The sequence below is a fragment of the Salmo salar genome, chromosome ssa08, assembly GCF_905237065.1.
Source record: "Salmo salar chromosome ssa08, Ssal_v3.1, whole genome shotgun sequence".
Lineage (NCBI taxonomy): Eukaryota > Metazoa > Chordata > Actinopteri > Salmoniformes > Salmonidae > Salmo > Salmo salar.
This window is the reverse complement of record NC_059449.1, coordinates 24835552-24857003: the sequence shown is the minus strand read 5'-3', so window position 1 is coordinate 24857003 and position 21452 is coordinate 24835552. Positions and strand designations below refer to the sequence as shown.

Here is a 21452-nt window from a genome sequence, read left to right as displayed (position 1 = left end):
CCTCCGGCCGAGGTCTGCAGCCCGGAGCCTCCGGCCGAGGTCTGCAGCCCGGAGCCTTCGGCCGAGGTCTGCAGCCCGGAGCCTTTGGCGGCGGTCTGCAGCCCGGATCCTCCCGCGGCAGCCTGTAGGTCGGAACCTCCAGCGGCGGTCGGCAGCGCAGAGCCTCCGGTATTGATCTACAGTCCGATTCCTCTAATGATCCACAGGTCGGTGGTACAGAAGCGGAGGGATCTGTGGGCGGAATGGGGGTTACGCCCTGAGCCAGAGCCACCTCCGTTGCTGGAGGATCGGAGGGAGAGGAAGGTTCTGGGTGTAGCACGAGAGCCGCCATAGACTTTTTCACCCTCCCTACCCTCCCTTTGTTTTTGGGGTTGTTTTGTTGGGTTTTGTTTGGGGTGCAGTCGGGGTCTGCACCTTAGGGGGGGGGGGGGGTACTGTCACGTCTTGACCCTTGTAAGGGGTCATTTTCTATAGTAGAGTTGTCAGGGCGTGACAGCGAGTGTTTTGGGTGGTTTTCTTGCTTTCTGTTTCTATGTGGGTTTTCTAGATTTCTATTTCTATGTTGGGGTTATTGGGATGATCTCCAATTAGAGGCAGCCAGTTCTAGTTGTCTCTAATTGGAGATCATATTTATGTAGGGGGTTTTCCTTTTGTATTTTGTGGGTTGTTAATTTTTGAGTAGTGTTTGCCTGCTCTGCGTTACGACTTTTGTTGTTTTGTTATTTAAAGTGGTTGGTGTATTGCATTTAGTTTCACGGTTAATAAATAGATGTGGAACTACGTACACGCTGCGTTTTGGTCCGATCAGTCCGACAGCTGTGACAGTGTGATCATAACAACATACAGGAACTCAAGTCCTTTTGTTCACCTGACATAGAATTCCTTACAATCAAATGCCGACCACATTATCTACCGAGAGAATTCTCTTCGATTATAATCACAGCCGTGTATATCCACCCCCAAGCAGACACCTCGACCACCCTGAAAGAACTTCACTGGACTCTATGTAAACTGGAAACCATATATCCTGAGGCTGCATTTATTGTAGCTGGGGATTTTAACAAAGCTAATCTGAAAACAAGGCTCCCTAAATCTTATCAGCATATCGAATGCACGACCTGGGCTGGCAACATTTTGGATCATTGCTACTCTAACTTCCGTGACGGATACAAAGCCCTCCCTCGCCCTCCTTTCGGCAAATCTGACCACGACTCCATTTTGTTGCTCCCAGCCTATAGACAGAAACTAAAACAGGAAACGCCCGTGCTCAGGTCTGTTCAACGCTTGTCCGACTAATTGGATTCCACGCTTCAAGATTGCTTCGATCACATGGACTGGGATATGTTCCGGATAGCCTCAGACAACAACATTGATGTATACGCTGATTCAGTGTGCAAGTTTATTAGCAAGTGCATCAGTGATGTTGTACCCATGGTGACTATTAAAACCTTCCCCAACCAGAAACCGTGGATTGATGGCAGCATTCGCGCAAAACTGAAAGAGTGAACCACTGCTTTTTTTCATGGCAAGGCGACCGGAAACATGACCGAATACAAACAATGTAGCTATTACCTCCTCAAAGCAATCAAACAAGCTAAGCGTCAGTATAGAGACAAAGAAGAGTCGCAATTTAACGGCTCAGACATGAGACATATGTGGCAGGGTCTACAGTCAATCATGGAATACAAAAGAATACCAGCCCCGTCACGGACACCAACGTCTTGCTCCCAGACAAATTAAACAACTTCTTTGCTCGCTTTGAGGACAATACAGTGCCACTGACACGGCCCGCTACCAAAACCTGCAGGCTCTCCTTCACCGCGGCCAACGTGAGTAAAACATTTAAACGTGTTAACCCTCGCAAACTGAAATGGTCCACCCACACAGACAGCATGGTGAAGAAGAGACAACAGCGCCTCTTCAACCTCAGGAGGCTGAAGAAATTTGGCTTGTCACCGAAAACACTCACAAACTTTTACAGATGCACAATTGAGACCATCCTGTCGGGCTGTATCACCACCTGGTACGGCAACTGCTCCGCACACAACCGTAAGGCTCTCCAAAGGGTAGTGAGGTCTGCACGCATCACCGGGGGCAAACTACCTGCCCTCCAGGACACCTACACACCCAATGTCACTGGAAGGCCAAAAGATCAAGGACAACAACCACCCGAGCCACTTGCTGTTCACCCCGTTATCATCCAGAAGGCGAGGTCAGTACAGGTAGACTGAAGAACAGCTTCTATCTCAATGCCATCAGACTGTTTTAAACAGCCATCACTAACATTGAGTTGCTGCAGCCAACATACTGACACAAATCTCTAGACACTTTAATAATAAGAAATTGTATGTAATAAATGTATCACTAGTCACTTTAAACATTGCCATATAATGTTCATACATACCCTACATTACTCTTCTCATATGTACAGTTGAAGTCTGAAGTTTACATACACTTAGGTTGGAGTCATTATTAAAACTCGTTTTTCAACCACTCCACACATTTCTTGTTAACCTCTTATCCTCTATGGGCTATGTGGGACACCTGCGGGACACACTCCCAACAGCCAGTGAAATAGCAGGGCGGCAAATTCAAAACAGCAAAAATCTCATAATTAAAATTTCTCAAACATGCAACTATTTTACACCATTTTAAAGATACACTTCTCCTTAATCCAACCACATTGTTTGATCTCAAAAAGGATTTACGGCGAAAGCAAAACATTAGATTATGTTAGGACAGCGCCTAAAAAAATAAAAGCCACACAGCCATTTTCCAAGCAAGGAGAGGCGTCACAAAAACCAGAAATACAGCTAAAATTAAGCACTAACCTTTGATTATCTTCATCAGATGGCACTCATAGGACTTCATGTTACACAATACATGTATGTTTTGCTCGATAAAGTTCATATTTATATCCAAATACCCCATTTCACATTGGCCCGTAATGTTCAGAAATGCTTTTCCTCCAAAAACTTCCGGTGAATGATCACATCAATTTATAGAAATACTCATCATAAACGTTGATAAAATATTAAACTGTTATTCAAAGAATTATAGATAAACATCTCCTTAATGCAACCGCCGAGTAGCAGGCAGTTTAATATGGGCACGTCATTCATCCGTATTTCCGAATACTGCCCCCTGTCACTAAAAAGTTATGCAAGGGGGCAGTATTTCCACGTCCTGATGAAAAGCGTGCCCATAGTAAACTGCCTGTTACTCAGGCCCAGAAGCTAGAATATGCATATAATTAGTAGATTTGGATGGAAAACACTCTAAAGTTTCCAAAACTGTTAAAATAATGTCTGTGAGTATAACAGAACTCATAGAAAAATCCAACCAGGAAGTGGGGAAATCTGAGGTTTGTAGTTTTTCAAGTGATTGCCCATCCAATTTACAGTGTCTATGGGGTCAGATTGTACTTCCTAAGGCTTCCACTAGATGTCAACAGTCTTTAGAACGTTGTTTCAGGCTTCTACTATGAAAGGGGAGCGAATAATAGCTGTTGAAACCAGTGGTCTGGCAGAAAGCCTTGAGTTTAGTCACGCGCACAGCCGTGATCACGAGCTCCGTTCCCTTTCATTTCTAATGACATAGGAATTGTCCGGTTGGAATATATTTGAAGATTTATGATGAAAACATCCTAAAGATTGATTATATACATCGTTTGACATGTTTCTACAAACTGTAATGGAACTTTTTTGACTTTTCGTCTGGACTTAGTGCCCGCACGTTGTACATTTGGATTACTAGACTAAGCGCGCAAACAAAAAGGAGGTACTTGGACATAAATGATGGACTTTAACAAACAAAACAAACATTTATTGTGGAACTGGGATTCCTGGGAGTGCATTCCGATGAAGATCATCAAAGATAAGTGAATATTTATAATGCTATTTCTGACTTTTGTTGACTCCACAACATGGCGGGTATCTATGGTGGCTGAGCACTGTACTCAGATTATCGCATTGTGTGCTTTTGCCGTAAAGCTTTTTTGAAATCTGACACAGCGGTTGCATTAAGGAGAAGTTTATCTTTAATTCTATGCAACACTAAGTTATATTATATAAATGAATTGCTAGATGTATCATATGTGTAATATGAGTAGTATTTTAATATCCTACTCAAGGAGAAGTACTGTTACTGATATGTATGGAAGAGATCATGTACAACAACGTTCAGGTAACCTTAGTGCAGTTAATTTCTGCCCAATGAATGAGTTCAAATGTCATCCATCTTTGATCTGACCCCATCAAAACCCCAAATATACTCTTGTTTTTCTCCATTGTTATAGATACATTCACATGTAGTTGGTGTATGTTTTGTTTACATGGGATAAAAAGTTTAACTTAAAAAAATAAACCTAATCATTACTTGACTGTTCTACTATTGACTGACTATGTACTGTCTTCTTCCAGAGATCCTACGTGTTGAAACATACCAGTGATGCTGCAGAAGCAACCTCAGACATGGCTTCTACAAGACAATCTGCTTTAGAGTACATTACAAATGGAAGGCGACGTCTCATTGGAAGGCTCCAGAATCTGCCCCTTATTGTGGAAAACCTGTTCCAGCGCAAGGTTCTTCACGAGGAGGAAGTAAGTAAAATTCAGGCTGAAGTTGACTGTTTTGACCAAACCAGAAGAATTCTGGACTGGGTCTCAGCCAAAGGAGAGGCTGCATGCTACGAGTTACTGACAATTCTAGACATCACAAGGAAGAGGACCTTAGATGACGCTGACTTACAGCAATGGATCAGCTGTTTCCCCTTCAAGGAAGACCCAGAGATGACAGACTACCTTGTTGGTAAGTGATTGTATAGTATCCTATTAGTTTACACTATATACAGTTGAAGTCGGAAGTTACCATACACCTTAGCCAAACACATTTAATCTCCGTTTTTCACAATTCCTGACATTTAATCCTAGTAAAAATCCCTGTCTTAGGTCAGTTAGGATCACCACTTTATTTTAAGAATGTGAAATGTCAGAATAATAGTAGAGAGAATTATTTATTTAATCTTTTATTTCTTTCATCACATTCCCAGTGGGCCAGAAGTTTACATACACTCAATTAGTATTTGATAGCATTGCCTTTAAATTGTTTAACTTGGGTCAAACGTTTTGGGTAGCCTTCCACAACCTTCCCACAATAAGTAGGGGTGAATTTTGGCCCATTCCTCCTGACAGAGCTGGTTTAACCTGTCTGGGCTAGGGGGGCAGTATTTTCACGGCCGGATGAAAAAGTCGGTACCCAAGGTTACTTCTCTGGCCCAGAAACGAGAATATGCATATTATTAGTAGATTTGGATAGAAAACACTCTGAAGTTTCTAAAACTGTTTGAATGGTGTCTGTGAGTATAACAGAACTCATATGGCAGGCAAAAACCTGAGAAAAATTCAAGCAGGAAGTGGAAAGTCTGAGAATTGTAGTTCTTCTTTTGATTCTCTATCAAAGCTACAGTGTCTGTTGGGTGATGTTGCACTTCCTAAGGCTTCCATTGGCTGTCTAAAGCCTTCAAAAAGTGGTTTGAGCATTTTCCTGTTGCTGGGCAGAGTATAGGAGCTCAGTTACTGAGTGGTCTGCCTGGCAACAAAGGGATTGGATATGCTCAGTCACGCGAGCACGCCGTTTCTTATTTTTCTTTTTGAATGAATATGCTATTGTCCGGTTGGAATATTATCGCAATTCTACGTTAAAAATACAATAAAGATTGATTTTAAACAGCGTTTGACATGCTTCTAAGTACGGTAATGGAACATTTTGACATTTCGTCTCTCGTTCCGCGCTCACGCGTTATTCCTTTGGATAAGTGATCTGTACGCACAAACAAAAATTTGTTTGTACATAAATATGGATTATTTGGAACAAAAACAACATTTCTTGTGGAAGTAGCAGTCCTGGGAGTGCATTCTGACGAAGATCAGCAAAGGTAAGAGAATATTTCTAATGCTAATTCTGAGTTTAGGTTGCCCCGAACTTGGCAGGTGTCTGAATAGCTCACCGTGATTGCTGAGCTATGTACTCAGAATATTGAAAAATGTGCTTTCTCCGTAAAGCTATTTTAAAATCTGACACAGCGGTTGCATCCAGGGGTAGTCCATCTATAATTCTTTAAACAATTGTTATATATTTTGTCAACGTTTATGATGAGTATTTTTGTAAATTGATGTGCACATTCACCGGGCGTTTTGGTGGGAATACATTTTCTGAACATCACGCGCCAATGTAAAATGCTGCTTTTGGATATAAATATGAACTTTATCGAACAAAACATACTTGTATTGTGTACCATAATGTCCTAGGAGTGTCATCTGATGAAGATTGTCAAAGGTTAGTGCTTCATTAAGCTGTGTTTTGGGTTTTATTGACACATGTCCTTGCTTGGAAAATGGCTGTGTGATTATTTTTGTCTATGTACTCTCCTAACATAATCTAGTATTTTGCTTTCGCTGTAAAGCCTTTTTGAAATCGGACAATGTGGTTACATCAAGGAGAAGTGTATTTTTAAAATGGTGTAAAATAGTTGTATGTTTGAGAAAGTTGAATTATGATATTTTGTTGTTTTTGAATTTGCCGCCCTGAAATTTCACTGGCCCGCTAGCGTCCCACCTAGCCCATAGAAGTTAACTGATTCAGGTTTGTAGGCCTCCTTGCTCGCACACGGGTTTTCAGCTCAGCCCACAAATGTTCTATAGGATTGAGGTCAGGGCTTTGTGATGGCCACTCCAATACCTTGACTTTGTTGCCCTTAAGCCATATTACCACAATTATGGAAGTATTCTTGGGGTAATGTCAATTTGGAAGACCATTTTGCGACCAAGGTTTAACTTCCTGACTGATGTCTTGAGATGTTGCTTCAATTTATCCACATAATTGTCCTTCCTCATGAAGCCATCTATTTTGTGATGTGCACCAGTCCCTCCTGCAGCAAAGCACCCCCATAACATGACGCTGCCACCCCCGTGCTTCACGGTTGGGATGGTGTTCTTCGGCTTGCAAGCCTCCCTATTTTTCCTCCAAACATAACGATGGTCATTATGGTCAAACAGTTCTATTTTTGTTTAATCAAACCAGAGTACATTTCTCCAAAAAGTATGATCTTTATCCCCATGTGCAGTTGCAAACCGTAGTATGGCGGTTTTTGGAGGAGGGGTTTCTTCCTTGCTGAGCAGCCTTTCAGGTTATGTCGATATAGGACTTGTTTTACTGTGGATATAGATACTTTTGTACCTGTTTCCTCCAGCTGTCACGACTTCTGCCGAAGTCGATGCCCCTCCTTGTTTGGGTGGTGCTCAGCGGTCGACGTCACCGGTCTTCTAGCCATCATTGATCAGTTTTTCATTTTCCATTGGTTTTGTCTTGTCTTCCTACACACCTGTTTCCAATCCCATTAATTACATGTGCATTTAACCCTCTGTTTCCCCTCATATTCTTGTCGGTGATTGTTTGTTATGTTATGTACTTGTGGATTATGTATCGGTGTGCTACGGGTTATTTTTACCCGGGTTATTTTGTACGTTGGTTTTGGAGTTTGTTTTTGTAATAAATACTCCAGTTAAACCATTTTGGTTTCTCCTGCGCCTGACTTCCCTGCCACCTACAAACACGGATATGACAGAATCACCGACCAACATATTGAAGTCAGCAGGAGAAGATACCCCGGACAGGGAGGTGGAGGAGCGCATCCAGGAGAATGCAGAGAAGCTACACCATCTATGCGCCGCCATGGATCGCGTTGTCCAGAATATGGACCGCTGGGAGAGACAGGGATTTCATCCAGCGCCTCCACCAGCACAACCGGGGTCGATCCGAAGCACCCCGTGTCAACCTGAACCCGGTGGCATCCGTCTAGCCATGCCTCAGGGTTACGACGGAAGTGCTGCCAACTGCCAGGGTTTCCTGCTCCAATTAGAACTTTATCTGGCCACAGTCCACCCAGTTCCATCAGACCGTGAGAAGCGTTCCGCCCTCATCTCGTGCCCTGGAATGGGCCAGCGCTGAGTATGGCAGAGGATTATGCAGCGTTGGACCGTTATGAGGAGTTCATCCGCCGTTTCCGGGCAGTCTTCGACCACCCACCCGAGGGCAGAGCGGCAGGTGAGCGCCACTACCATCTGAGGCAGGAGACGAGGAGCGTCCTGGATTTTGCTTTGGAGTTCAGGACCCTTGCAGCCGTTGCGGGATGGAATCACGGGGTCCTGATCAACCATTATCGCTGCAGTCTGCGTGAGGACGTCCATCGGGAGCTGGCCTGTAGAGACACCACCCTCACCTTCGACCAGCTGGTGGATCTGTCCATCCGGCTGGATAATTTGCTGGCTGCTCGCGGACGTCCAGATCGGGGTCTGGTGGTTCCATCCTCCCGCACCCCTCTCCTATACCCATGGAGCCGGGAGAGAGGGTGCACAGGGAGACCGGAGGGGGTTCCCGCTCGTGCACCATCGGTGACCTCAGAGGTCACACTGCTGGTCGGTGCCGGGTAGCTTCTTCTGGGAATCGAGGTAGCAGGCAGGGCGCTCTGGCGCCACCCCAGGTGAGTAGGCACCATTCTCATCCAGAGCCCTCTGTTGCCCATATATTTGTGTCTGTCACTTTTCCAGATTTTTTCCCCCCTCATTCCCAGCATAAGGCGCTAGTAGATTCAGGTGCGGCTGGGAATTGTATTGATCAAACGTTTGCTCATAGTTTAGGGATCCCTATTGTACCGGTGGAAGTGCCTTTCCCCGTTCACACCTTAGATAGTCGACCATTAGGGTCAGGGTTGATCAGGGAGGCCACAGCTCCTTTGAGTGTGGTGACGCAGGGGGGTCATATGGAGAAGATTAGTCTGTTCCTTATTGACACTCCTGCGTATCCCGTGGTGCTGGGCCTGCCCTGGTTAACTAGTCATAACCCCACTTTTTCTTGGCCACATAGGGCTCTCACGGGGTGGTCGCGAGAGTGCTCAGGTAGGTGTGTAGGGGTTTCCGTTGGTGCTACTACGGTGGAGAGTCCAGACCAAGTCTCCACCGTGCGCATTCCCCCCTAATATGCCGATTTGGCTCTCCCCTTCTGTAAAAGGAAGGCGACTCAATTACCACCCCATCGACAGGGGGATTGTGCGATAAATCTCATGGTAGACGCTGCACTTCCCAAGAGTCACGTGTATCCCCTGTCGCAAGCGGAGATGGTGGCTATGGAGACATATATCTCCGAATCCCTGCCTCAGGGGTACATTAGGTCCTCCATTTCACCCGTCTCCTCGAGTTTCTTTTTTGTGAAGAAGAAGGATGGAGGTCGTGCGCCTGTGCATTGCTTATCGAGGTCTCAATAAATCACAGTGGGGTTAATGCATGGGGCGCGCTTCTTCACTAAACTGGATCTCAGGAGTGCATACAATCTGGTGCGTATCCGAAAGGGAGATGAGTGGAAGACAGCATTTAGTACCACCTCAGGGCATTATGAGTACCTAGTCATGCCGTACGGGTTGAAGAATGCTCCATCAGTCTTCCAATCTTTTGTAGATGAGATTTTCAGGGACCTGCACGGGCAGGGTGTAGTGGTGTATATCGATGACATTCTGATATACTCCGCTACACGCGCCGAGCATGTGTCCCTGGTGCGCAAGATGCTTGGTCGCTTGTTGGAGCATGACCTGTAGGTCAAGGATGAGAAATGCCTGTTCTTTCAACAGTCCGTCTCCTTTTTAGGGTACCGCCTATCCACGTCAGGAGTGGAGATGGAGAGTGACCGCATTGCAGCAGTGAGTAATTGGCCGACTCCCACCATGGTGAAAGAGGTGCAGCGATTTTTAGGGTTTGCCAATTACTACCGGAGGTTTATCCGGGGTTTTGGTCAGGTAGCTGCTCCCATTACCTCACTGTTGAAGGGGGGTCCGGTGCGTTTGCAGTGGTTGCAGTGGTCGGCTGGGGCGGACAGGGCTTTTAGGCAACTGAAGGCTCTGTTTACCTCGGTTCCTGTTTTGGCTCATCCGGATCCTTCTTTGCAATTCATAGTGGAGGTGGACGCTTCTGAGGCTGGGATAGGAGCTGTGCTCTCTCAGCGCTCGGGTACGCCACCTAAGCTCCGCCCCTGTGCTTTCTTCTCACAGAAGCTCAGCCCGGCGGAGCGAAACTATGATGTGGTGGACCGGGAGTTGTTAGCTGTCGTCAAGGCTTTGAAGGTGTGGAGACATTGGCTTGAGGGGGCTAAACACCCCTTTCTCATCTGGACTGACCACTGCAATCTGGAGTACATCCGGGAGGCATGGAGACTGAATCCTCGCCAGGCAAGGTGGGCCATGTTTTTCACCCGATCACCCGTTTTCACCCATTTTTTCACCCTCACTTACAGACCAGGTTCCCAGAACGTTAAGGCAGACGCACTGTCCCGGCTGTATGACACAGAGGAGCGGTCCATAGATCCTACTCCCATAATCCCAGCCTCTTGTTTGGTGGCACCGTTAGTATGGGAGCTGGACGCGAACATTGAGTGGGCGTCACATGCAGAGCCCGTTCCCCCTCAGTGTCCAGCCGGGTGTCTGTACGTTCCGTCCGCTGTCCGCGACCGATTGATCTACTGGGCTCACACGTCAACCTCCTCTGGTCATCCTGGGATCGGTCGGACAATGCGCTGTCTTAGTGGGAAATACTGGTGGCCCACTTTAGCTAAGGACGTGAGGGTTTATGTTTCCTCCTGCTCAGTGTGCGCCCAGTGCTCCTAGACCTACCCAGAGGTAAGTTACAACTCTTACCCGTTCCACAACGGCCGTGGTCGCACTTGTCGGTGGATTTCCTAACCGATCTTCCACCTTCACAAGGTAACACCACGATCCTGGTCGTTGTGGATCGTTTTTCTAAGTCCTGTTGTCTCCTCCTTTTGCCCGGCCTCCCTACGGCCCTACAGACTGTGGTGGCTCTGTTTACCCACGTCTTCCGGCACTACGGGGTGCCTGAGGATATAGTGTCTGATCGTGGTCCCCAGTTTACATCAAGGGTCTGGAAGGCGTTCATGGAACGTCTGGGGGTCTCGGTCAGCGTTACCTCGGGTTTTCACCCTGAAAGTAACGTGCAGGTGGAGAGAGTAAACCATGATGTGGGTAGGTTTCTGAGGTCTTATTGCCAGGATCCGGAGTGGGCGGCGTTCGTGCCCTGGGCAGAGATGGCCCAGAACTCACTCCGCCACTCCTCCACTAACCTCTCAGCCAGTTCTGGCTCCTTGGCATGAGAGTCAGACCGAGGCTCCTGCGGTGGACAACTGGTTCTGGCGCGCGGAGGAAACCTGGGACGCCGCTCACGTCCACCTTCAGCACGCCGTTCGATGTCAGAAAGTTGGCGCAGACCGTCACCGCAGTGAGGCCCCGGTGTTTGCACCGGGGGACAGGGTCTGGCTCTCAACCCGAAACCTGCCCCTCCGCCTGCCCTGCCGGAAGTTGGGTCCGCGGTTTTGTGAGGCCGTTTAAAGTCCTGAGGAGAGTGAACGAGGTATGTTATAGGTTAAGGCTTCCCCCACATTACCGCATTAACCCCTCGTTCCTATGTTATGTACTTGTGGATTATGTATCGGTGTGCTACGGGTTATTTTTACCCGGGTTATTTTGAACGTTGGTTTTGGAGTTTGTTTTTGTAATAAATACTCCAGTTTAACCATTTTGGTTTCTCCTGCAACTGACTTCCGTGCCACTGACTTCCCTGCCACCTACATACACGGATATGACACCAGCATCTTCACAAGGTCCTTTGCTGTTGTTCTGGGATTGATTTGCACTTTTCCCACCAAAGTACGTTCATCTCTAAGAGACAGAACGCGTCTCCTTCCTGAGCGGTATGACGGCTACGTGGTCCCATGGTGTTTATACTTGCGTACTATTGTTTGTACAGATTAATGTGGTACCTTCAGGCTTTTGGAAATTGCTCCCAAAGATGAACCAAACTCAATGAGGCACTGAGTTTGAAGGTAGGCCTTGAAATACATTCACAGGTACACCTCCAATTGACTCAAATTATGTCAATTAGCCTATCAGAAGCTTCTAAAGCCATGACATCATTTTCTGAAATTTTCCATGCTGTTTAAAGGCACAGTCAACTTAGTGTATGTAAACTTCTGACCTATTGGAATTGTGATACAATTAATTATAAGTGAAATAATCTGTTTGTAAACAATTCTTGGAAACATTACTTGCATCATGCACAAAGTAGATGTCCTAACCGACTTGCCAAAACTATAGTTTGTTAACAAGAAATTTGTGGAGTGGTTGAAAAACGGGTTTTAATGACTCCAACCTAAGTGTATGTATACTTCCGAATTCAACTGTAGTATACAATTGGCTGGGCTGAAAATAGCAGACATGTTGAAATTTGTCTTTCAAATATTATTTTAGGTGTGGTTAATTTAGCTTAGTGTGCGACTCAGTGAACAGGGTTTGTACTTTTGGCACTATTCCTTTGGTTCCATTGTGCTGGGGAAGCTATTTGAAGCGCACATTGAAGGGGGTTAATGTACCTTTTTAGATTGTTAATCAAAAACTAGGACGACCAATGCCCTTTTCATGAAGAAAAAAAGGCTTCATTATGATGGCATGTTCAATAGAGATTTGTGTCATTGTACTCCCTGACGAAGGCTATGCTGAAACGTGTCAGAATTTTAATAGGTAATGTTCTGTTGAACACGCCATAATAACAAAGGCATTTTAACTTTGTTTTTAGTGTCCCTCGGTCCTTCTTGTTTTTGATGACCATTTATCCCCAAAAGATCACCTTAAATCTATGAAGATCTACTAGTGTATCCTTGTAGCTTTCTATCCTGATATTCTCTAGTCCTTTAGATTGGCTTTGATTTGTTGGCACAGTGCATTTACTCTCTCTTCCCTCTTCTCCCTATTCTCTCTACCCTTATTTTAGGTTCAAAACCCTGTCACAGATATCAGACACAGCTGAAATGTGAAGCACAGAGGATCACCGAGAGTGCATGGAAACAAAGTTGTAGTCTCCTATCAGAGAGATTTAGAAATGAGGGGACTTTCTCTTACACCCCTCTTGTGTTAGATACAGATGTGCATTCATCTCGCTCTAAAATTAAAATGAAGAATAAAAGATGCAAGAAAGTTCGTCGTAAAAAGCTAAAGAGCTTCATCCCCATGGCCAAACAGGAAACATCCCCTGCTGAGCTGCTAAAAACACATGAGAAAAAAATCCTCCTGATTGGAAAACCTGGAATTGGAAAAACAACAGTCACCCATCAAATGTTGAACCTCTGGGCAGAGAAAGATCACAGAGAACTAGATTACGTGTTTTATTTTGACGTGAGAGACATTTCACACAGAAAACCCATGAACCTGGAGGACCTTCTCTTTAACATGAACAGTGAGCCAAAAGAAAGCAAAGAAGAAGTGTTACAGGATATTAAGAAGAACTCTGAAAATGTTGTCATTATATTTGATGGAATCACAGACCTCTCCTATCTATCGGTAGTAAAGAACCTTGTGGAGAAACTCCTCCCTGATGCAAAGATTGTGACCACATGCAGACCAGATCAATCTGAAGACTTCCTGACAGACTGGCCCACAGACTGGTTCAGAGTGGAGGTGAAAGGGTTCAGTGATGAATCCATTAGGACTTACTTAACACAGATGCTGAGTGCTGAGCTTGACTCCTTGAGCAGTGTGTTAAACAACCTAGAGTTGTTCAGTCTGTGTCATGTCCCAATGTATGCACTGATGGTGGTTGCCTGCATTTATTTCCCTACCTCAGAGGCTTCTAAACAGACATGCACTATAACTGAAATGTACAGCAACATCCTCCGTCACTGCATCCAAAAACACAGTGCCAAACGACTTAAGGATACCGACAAGTGTCTCAAAGAAAACAGAGAGAAGATATTGTCTTTGGCAGAAATTGCTTTTGATGCAACAAATGAAAAAAACATGAACTTGACAACACTGAGTTGTGAAGAAAGCAGTGTCCATTTTGCGTTCTTAGGGGCATTTATGGTTAAGGTTGCACCCACAGCATCAGACACTTACTCTGCATTTCTCCACTACACAATGCAGGAGTTCTTTGGTGCCCTTTGGCTCTTACAGAATCCAGACAAAATCAGAGAGGTTCTAGAGAAGTGCCAGACTGAACAATGGAAACACACAAAACACTTGATTCCTTTCCTGTGTGGGCTTCTGAATGAGAAGAATATTAGATTGGTAAACAGTCTAGTTCCAGCTCAACAGATCAGGAAGACATCAGATTGGTTCTTAAAGGAAATGGTGAACACATTTTTTCCATCTCAAACAAACCAAGATCATGCAGAAGGTGGGGCTCCTGAGTTTGAGGTAGATGTTCTGTTTTTGTGTCAGTGCTTGTATGAATATCAGTCTACTGAGGCCTGTCTGCTTCTCCTGGACAAACTAGACTATCATCTAGACCTGAGTGGAGAACATCTTGATCCTCACCAGTGCTGTGCAGTCTCTTATGTCACCAGTCAGTCTGCAGAGAGAAAGGTTGGCTTGGACCTGAACGGCTGCACTGTGTCAGACCAAGGAGTAAGGCTGATACTGGGCTCTCTGAAGAATGTCAGACATCTTGGGTAAGGTTATTATCTGTGTTCAAACTAACCTAGTCAAATAAAGATCACCATTCATGCAACTACTTTAATTCCTTGTTTGTCACAGCTGATACCATTTGAGGTCAGGATACATCTCTCTGTAAATTTTAAAACTGTCTCAAGACTTTTCCCTACTGATTAAATCAACCCCATATCCCTGCAAATAAGTTATCTTGAGGAATGCAACATTCACTGGTATTATCAGCCATTTTACTGAGTTAGTTGTCAAGATGACAAAATGCTCATGCTACTTCCAAAAATGTAAGATTTGAATGTCACAACTTCTGCCGAAGTCGATGCCTCTCCTTGTTCGGGCGGTGTTCGGCGGTCGAAGTCGATGCCTCTCCTTGTTCGGCGGTCGAAGTCGCCGGTCTCCTAGTCATCACCGATCCATTTTTCATTTTCCATTTGTTTTGTCTCGTTTTTCCACACACCTGGTTCTCATTTCCCTCATTTTGTATTGTGTATATAACCCTGTTTTCCCCATGTCTTTGTGTGGTATTGTTGATTGTTTCGTGTATGCACACGTTAGACTGGTTGCACTGGGTTGTTACCCGTATTGTGTTTAGTGTGCTTAGTGCCGTGTGTTTTTGCCTAAATAAAAGGCTCCGTTTGCTAGCCACATTCTGCTCTCCTGCGCCTGACTACCTTACAGCCAGTTACACATACCTGACATTGAATTAAAGATCAAATCTGTTTACTGATGATACATCTGACCCTTCAATGCATGTCAGACATCTTGGGTAATATTTGTGTTATCTAATTCACCAGTTTATTTCCAATTAACCAGTCAAAGAAAGATATATTTTTAAGATGGGTTGTTTCATCACAATGTATCTTATATTCTCTTCCATTCAGATACTGAGTTATAAACACTTCTGTTTCATGCTACTTTGAAATAATCAGTATATATTATCTTTTAAAGACCATCCTCTGATGATTCATCTGACCCCTCAATGCTGTGTCAACTCTGGATAACTTTGCTGAGCAGTGAGGCAGAAATGGACTTCACCAGCTTACTTGGTCTCTGTGGAAATGAGTTGCAGCTTCCAGTCCAGGGTGAAATACGAGTGTTTGAGAGAGCAGAAGAAGTGATGAAACAAAGTCTAGAGAGGGTTCATCTCTGTCTACACTGGGATCAGAGAACTGTTCTCAGTGAAGCTCTCAGCAAAACCATTTTAAAGTGTCTACCAAATATCAGCAAGTTCAGGTGAGTGCCCACATGAACAAATAATTACACTTTACTATAGAATACTACAGTAAATACTACAATAAATTCCCCCAAAATACTACAGTAATTACTACTGTAAAGATTTTTTTTAACTACAGTAAATACTGCAGTCTAGTATACTAGTATTTTTTTATGAAGACATTACAACAACACAACAAGATAGACACACATGACAACAGTATTCAGTCTGTAAAAGAGCCAGCAGTCACATTCTCCCTGCTTCTATCTGAACATAGACATTCTTATGTTTTATGGGTTACAGGTTTACCCCTCTACAACATCAGAGAGGATCCCTTGAAAGACTGGAAACAGAAGAGAAAGCAGCCCTACTAGATTTGTGTCTACAAGCAGCACTAGATCACAGAGAAACGCTCCAGAGAACTGTGAACACACTGCTGTCAATGTTCTCTGTGTATCAAACTGAGAGATATGACATCCTGCTGGATCTGTACTCTCATGTGAAGTACAATAGGAATCAAACAGCCAGGAGTGTCCTTCCATCATTGAAGCCACTTTACCAGCCAGCTCCTGCAGTCTGGTCCATTGACCTCTCAGAGAGAAAGGCCTCCCTCCTCCTAGAAGTGCTGAAACTCCAACCAGAGAAGAAACCAGTAGAGCTGAAGGGCTGGTCAGATGAAGAGAGTGAAGTGAGGAGTTTCCTTCAGTGTCTGCCCTACATCTCACAGCTGAGGTGAGTGAGTTTATCCAACATGAGTCCATATGTCATTGAACTGGTGTAGATAGTATTTATGTTTTACACTGTCCTTATCTTTTTAATACATGCACATATGAAGATGCTGTAGAAACTCTAATTCAGTAGGAATTTAAATTGAACAAAATTCCAGTTCATAGTTGTATTGTTTTAATTGGGGGTCATATGGACGCTATTAGTTTTCAGTTCCCCAACCCTGTTACTCCATATCAGTCCTCATCACTCACCTGTATATCATCTGTGTTGTAAACTGTTTGTTCAGATTTACTCCACTGAGGATAATCTAGAGGAGAAAGAGAGAAGACATTCTACTGGATCTGTGTCTTCAAGCAGCTCTCCATGAGAGAGGAACCATACAAACAACTGTAGAGAAAGTGTTGTCACTGTCTGAAGTATATCACAATCAGAAAGAGGTTTTCCTGCTGGATCTGTACTCACATGTGAAGGACTATGAGACTCAAACAGGCAGGAGTGTCCTTCCAGCATTACAGCCAGTTTACCAGTCAGCTCCTGCAGTCTGGTCCATAGACCTCTCAGAGAGAAAGGCCTCCCTCCTCCTTGAAGTGCTGAAACTCCAACCAGAGAAGAAACCAGTAGAGCTGAAGGGCTGGTCAGATGAAGAGAGTGAAGTGAGGAGTTTCCTTCAGTGTCTGCCCTACATCTCACAGCTGAGGTGAGTGAGTTTATCCAACAAGAGTCCATATTCAAATCTGGGTAGATCAAATTTATGTTTTACCTCTTTATCTTTTAATACATGCACATATCTCGAAGTGCTGTACAGAAACTCTAATTCAGTAGGAATTTAATTTGAACAAAATTCAATTCATAGTTGTATTGTTTTAAAAAGATGGAGTCATATGGTGCTATTAGTTTTCAGTTCCCCAACCCTGTTACTCATATCAGTCCTCATCACTCACCTGTATATCATCTGTGTTTTAAACTGTTTGTTCAGATTTCTTCCACTGATGGATAATATAGGAGAGGAGAAAAGAGAGAAGACATTCCTACTGGATCTGTGTCTTCAAGCAGCTCTCCATGAGAGAGGAACCATACAAACAACTGTAGAGAAAGTGTTGTCACTGTCTGAAGTATATCACAATCAGAAAGATGTATTTCCTGCTGGATCTGTACTCACATGTGAAGGGACTATGAGACTCAAACAGGCAGGAGTGTCCTTCCAGCATTACAGCCAGTTTACCAGTCAGCTCCTGCAGTCTGGTCCATAGACCTCTCAGAGAGAAAGGCCTCCCCTCCTCCTAGAAGTGCTGAAACTCCAACCAGAGAAGAAACCAGTAGAGCTGAAGGGCTGGTCAGATGAAGAGAGTGAAGTGAGGAGTTTCCTTCAGTGTCTGCCCTATATCTCACAGCTGAGGTGAGTCTGAACATGTGTGGTGGTTAGTGATTATGTGATGCTAGTGGCTATTATCTTGTAGAAACATTTGACATGTAAAACTTCAAGTGTTGGTAAATCTTGCAGCTGTATTGTTAGAGAGGGGTAAAGGTAAAGATTTAGTTGGCGCCAGGCAGGTATTAACCCTGCAGAAAGGAACGGAGTAGGATAGAGAGAGACCCACTACCAGACACACACATCAGCAGAAGAGACTGTCTAGAGTGTAGCCTGTTAGTCAGATAGCCAGTGGAGAGAAAAGATAAGACACACCATATAAAACACCCATCACAGCACAGGGGAAATCCCACCAATAATACCTCATACAATAATGATGGCAGAGCAATTTAACGGCAACTTACAGAAACTATTTACAAAAAAGAACCCAGTCATCAACATTAGAGGATTTGTAATAATCTGTATTACCTCCCAGTGGAGGGTGCAGAGGGTATGAATGGTGGGGGGTCATCAGACAAACAAAGGCCTTAAAAATGTCCACAATCTTCTGGGCCACATGTCATTAGTACCACATCAATACAGTTCAAAACAACAAGACACAATAAACTGGCAGGAAACCTCCCTTTAACTAAAATGTCAACCCAAATATGTCTGGCAGGGCAATAATAGTCCAGCCACGCTGAACCTCAAAGGGAAGAGCATTGAAAACAATAATAAAGACTGCTGCAGTGTAAAGCACTGGAGAGGAGTGAGAGTGAGAGAGAGAGAGAGAGGAGAGAGAGAGGGAGAAGAGGGAAATGAGAGAGGGAGAATGAGGGAAATGAGAGAGTGAGGGGAATGAGGGAAGAGAGAGAGTGAGGGGAGAGAGGGAGAGAGTGAGGGAGACGGAGAGAGAGTGAGGGAAGAGAAAGAGAGAATGAGGGAAGAGAGAGAGAGAATGAGGGAAAGAGAGAGGGTGTGCGAAGGAGAGAGGGTGTGGGGAAGGGAGAGAGAGTGAGGGAAGAGAGAGAGTGAGGAAGAGAGAGAGGAAATGAGAGAGTAGTGAGGGAAGAGAGTCGCGTGAGGGATGAGAGTGAGTGAGGGATTGAGAGAGAGAGTGAGGATGAGGAGAGAGTGAGGAAGAGAGAGGAGTGGGAAAGAGAGGGAGTGAGGGAAGGAGTGAGGGAAAGAGAGAGAGTGAGGAAGAGAGAGAGGAGTGAGAGAGAGAGGATAAGAGATGAGGGAGGAGAGAGGGAGGGAAGAGAGAGAGAGTGAGGAAGAGGAGAGAGAGAAGAGAGAGTGAGGGAAGAGAAAGAGAGAGTGAGGGAAGAGAGAGAAAGATGAGGGAAGAGAGAGAGGGTGTGAGGGAAGAGAGAGAGGGGTGTGCGGGAAGGAGAGAAAGTGAGGGAAGAGAGATAGGTTGAGGGAGAGAGAGAGATGATGTGAAGAGCAAGAGAGAGTGAAGAAGAGAGGGAAATGAGAGAGGTAGTGAGGGAAGAGAGTATGAGGGATGAGAGTGAGTGAGAAAGAGAGAGAGAATGAGGGAAGAGAGAGAGGGAGATGGGGAAGAGAGATGAGAGGAGGGAAGAGAGAGAGTGAGGGGAGAGAGGGAGAGAGTGATGGGAGAGAGGGAGAGAGAGTGAGGAGAAAAGAGAGAGTGAATGAGAGAGGAGAGAAAGGTGAGGGAAGAGAGAGAGGGGTAGACAGAGAGAGGGGGGAAGTGGAAAGGACAGAGTGAAAAGAGAGAGAGTGTGAGGGAGAGAGAGAGATGGTGAAGAGAGAGAGAGTGAGGGAAGAGAGGAATGAGAGAGCGTAGAGGGAAGAAAGAGAGAGTGTGGGGGAAGAGAGAGAGGAGTGAGGGAAGAGAGAGTGAGGGAAAGAGAGAGAGAGGTGTGAGGAAGAGAGAGGATGAGGAAGAGAGAGAGGATAAATGTGTGAGAGAGAGAGTGAGGGAGAGAGGGAAATGAAGAGGGGGAGAGCCAGTGAGTTGGGATAAAGATGACAGAAGAGAGAGTAGTGAGGGATGAGAGAAAGGAGGAAGAGAGAGAGAAAGATGGATAAGAGAGAGAGAGTGAGGAAATAGAGAGGATAAGAGAGAGTGAGGCAGAGAGAGAGACGTGAGAGGCTAAGAGAGGGAGTTGAGGAAGAGAGATAAGAGATGAGTGAAAAGAGAGAAGTAAATGGAAGAGAGAGTGAGGGAGAGAGGAGAAATGGGGAAGAGGAGAGAGAGGAAGAGGAAGAGTAGAGAGAGAAGTGAGGGAAGAGAGTGAGTTAGAGAGAGAGAGTGAAAAGAGAGTGATGGATGAGGAAAAGAGTGATGAGAGAGATGTGAGGAAGAGAGAGAGTGAGGGAAGAGAGAGAAGTTAGGGAAATAGAGAGGAGAGAGTGAGGGAGAGAGAGAGTGAGAAGAGAGAGAATGAGGGAAGAGAGAGACAGATGAGATGTAGGAATTAGACACAGAAGAATTGATGTGAAAAAATGAGGGAGAATGTTAGGGAACAATTTTTTAGAATGAGGTAAATATTATGAAGAGTAGGGAAGATATTATATATTTATTTATAGTATAGGAGAAGAATGAGAACATAAATAAGTTGGGAAGAGGAAGTGGGAGAAAAGACTGATAAGGAGACAGTGAATGAGGGTAAGAGAGAGGAGAGACTGAGGAAGAGGGAGAGAGTTGAGGGAAGAGAGAGAGAGTGAGGGAAGAGAGAGAGAGTGAGGAAGAAAGAAAGTGAGGGGTGAGACTGAGATAAGAGGGAAGAGAGACCTAGAGAGAGGAGGAAGAGAGACTGAGAGAGAGTGAGGGAAGAGAGAGAGAGAGTGAGAGAGAGAGAAGATTGAGGTAGAGAGAATAACGAGAGAGAGTGAGGATGAGACAGAAGAGATGGAGAAGAGAGAGAGAAAGGAAAGGTCAGTGGTACGTGGAGTAGGTGTGAGTGTGGTGTGAGTGAGTGTGTGGGGTGGGTGGGTGGGTGGTGTGTAGTGGTGTGTGAGTGAATGAGACAAGAGAAATGATGAGGGAAAGAGAGAGAAGAGAGAGAGAGTGAGTGAGGAAGAGAGAGAGTGAGGGTGTTAGAGAATGAGGTAAAGAGAGAGAGAAGAGGTGAGAGTGAGTGAGGGAAGAGAGAGAGAAAGAGAGGTGAGAGTGAGTGAGAGAGAGGAGGGAAGAGGGAAAAAAAACCAGAGTTGTGCAGCATCACACTATCAAACTGCCCCAGAGAGTCTCCTTAATCTGACTGCTGATGCAAAGTGGCACACACGGTGAAGGCTCCGTTATAAAACCACACATGTTGGTGAATCTGGGAACATTTGTCAGCCCATTTCCTGACATAACTAATGTTGCATTACTAAATGTCACAGATAAATCATGTGAATGTCTCTAAAAACTAAATACTTTAACATATAACCAAAGCACATTATGTAAATGTATAACTACTTATATCTTTAACTATGACTGGTTTCATGTGTTCATCCATGTCTGAATCAGCTGTTACTGTTCCTTGTTGCAGTTTCTGTCCACGGAGGTCTGATCACTCAAAGCGGATCAAGTTCTGGTGGATCTCCTGTCTCAAGCAGCAGAGTGGGAGGAGCAGACAGGAGAGAAGACA

General features: G+C 44.8%; 1 protein-coding gene across 2 annotated transcripts in view; it reads left to right on the top strand.

The window, feature by feature from the left end:
* The window catches only part of LOC106597193 (uncharacterized), a 52365-nt gene that overhangs the window by 14633 nt on the left and 16280 nt on the right, over positions 1-21452 (top strand). Inside the window, exons 3-6 of one of the 2 annotated variants that reach the window (XM_045723060.1) lie at positions 4422-4809; positions 12885-14559; positions 15503-15787; positions 16071-16499. In XM_045723060.1, coding sequence (XP_045579016.1) covers positions 4473-4809; positions 12885-14559; positions 15503-15787; positions 16071-16499 — 2726 coding nt within the window. In that variant the 5' untranslated portion in view covers positions 4422-4472. Of the gene's footprint in view, positions 1-4421; positions 4810-12884; positions 14560-14609; positions 15788-16070; positions 16500-21452 lie in introns of those variants that run through there. The other variant, XM_045723061.1, reaches the window with a different exon arrangement.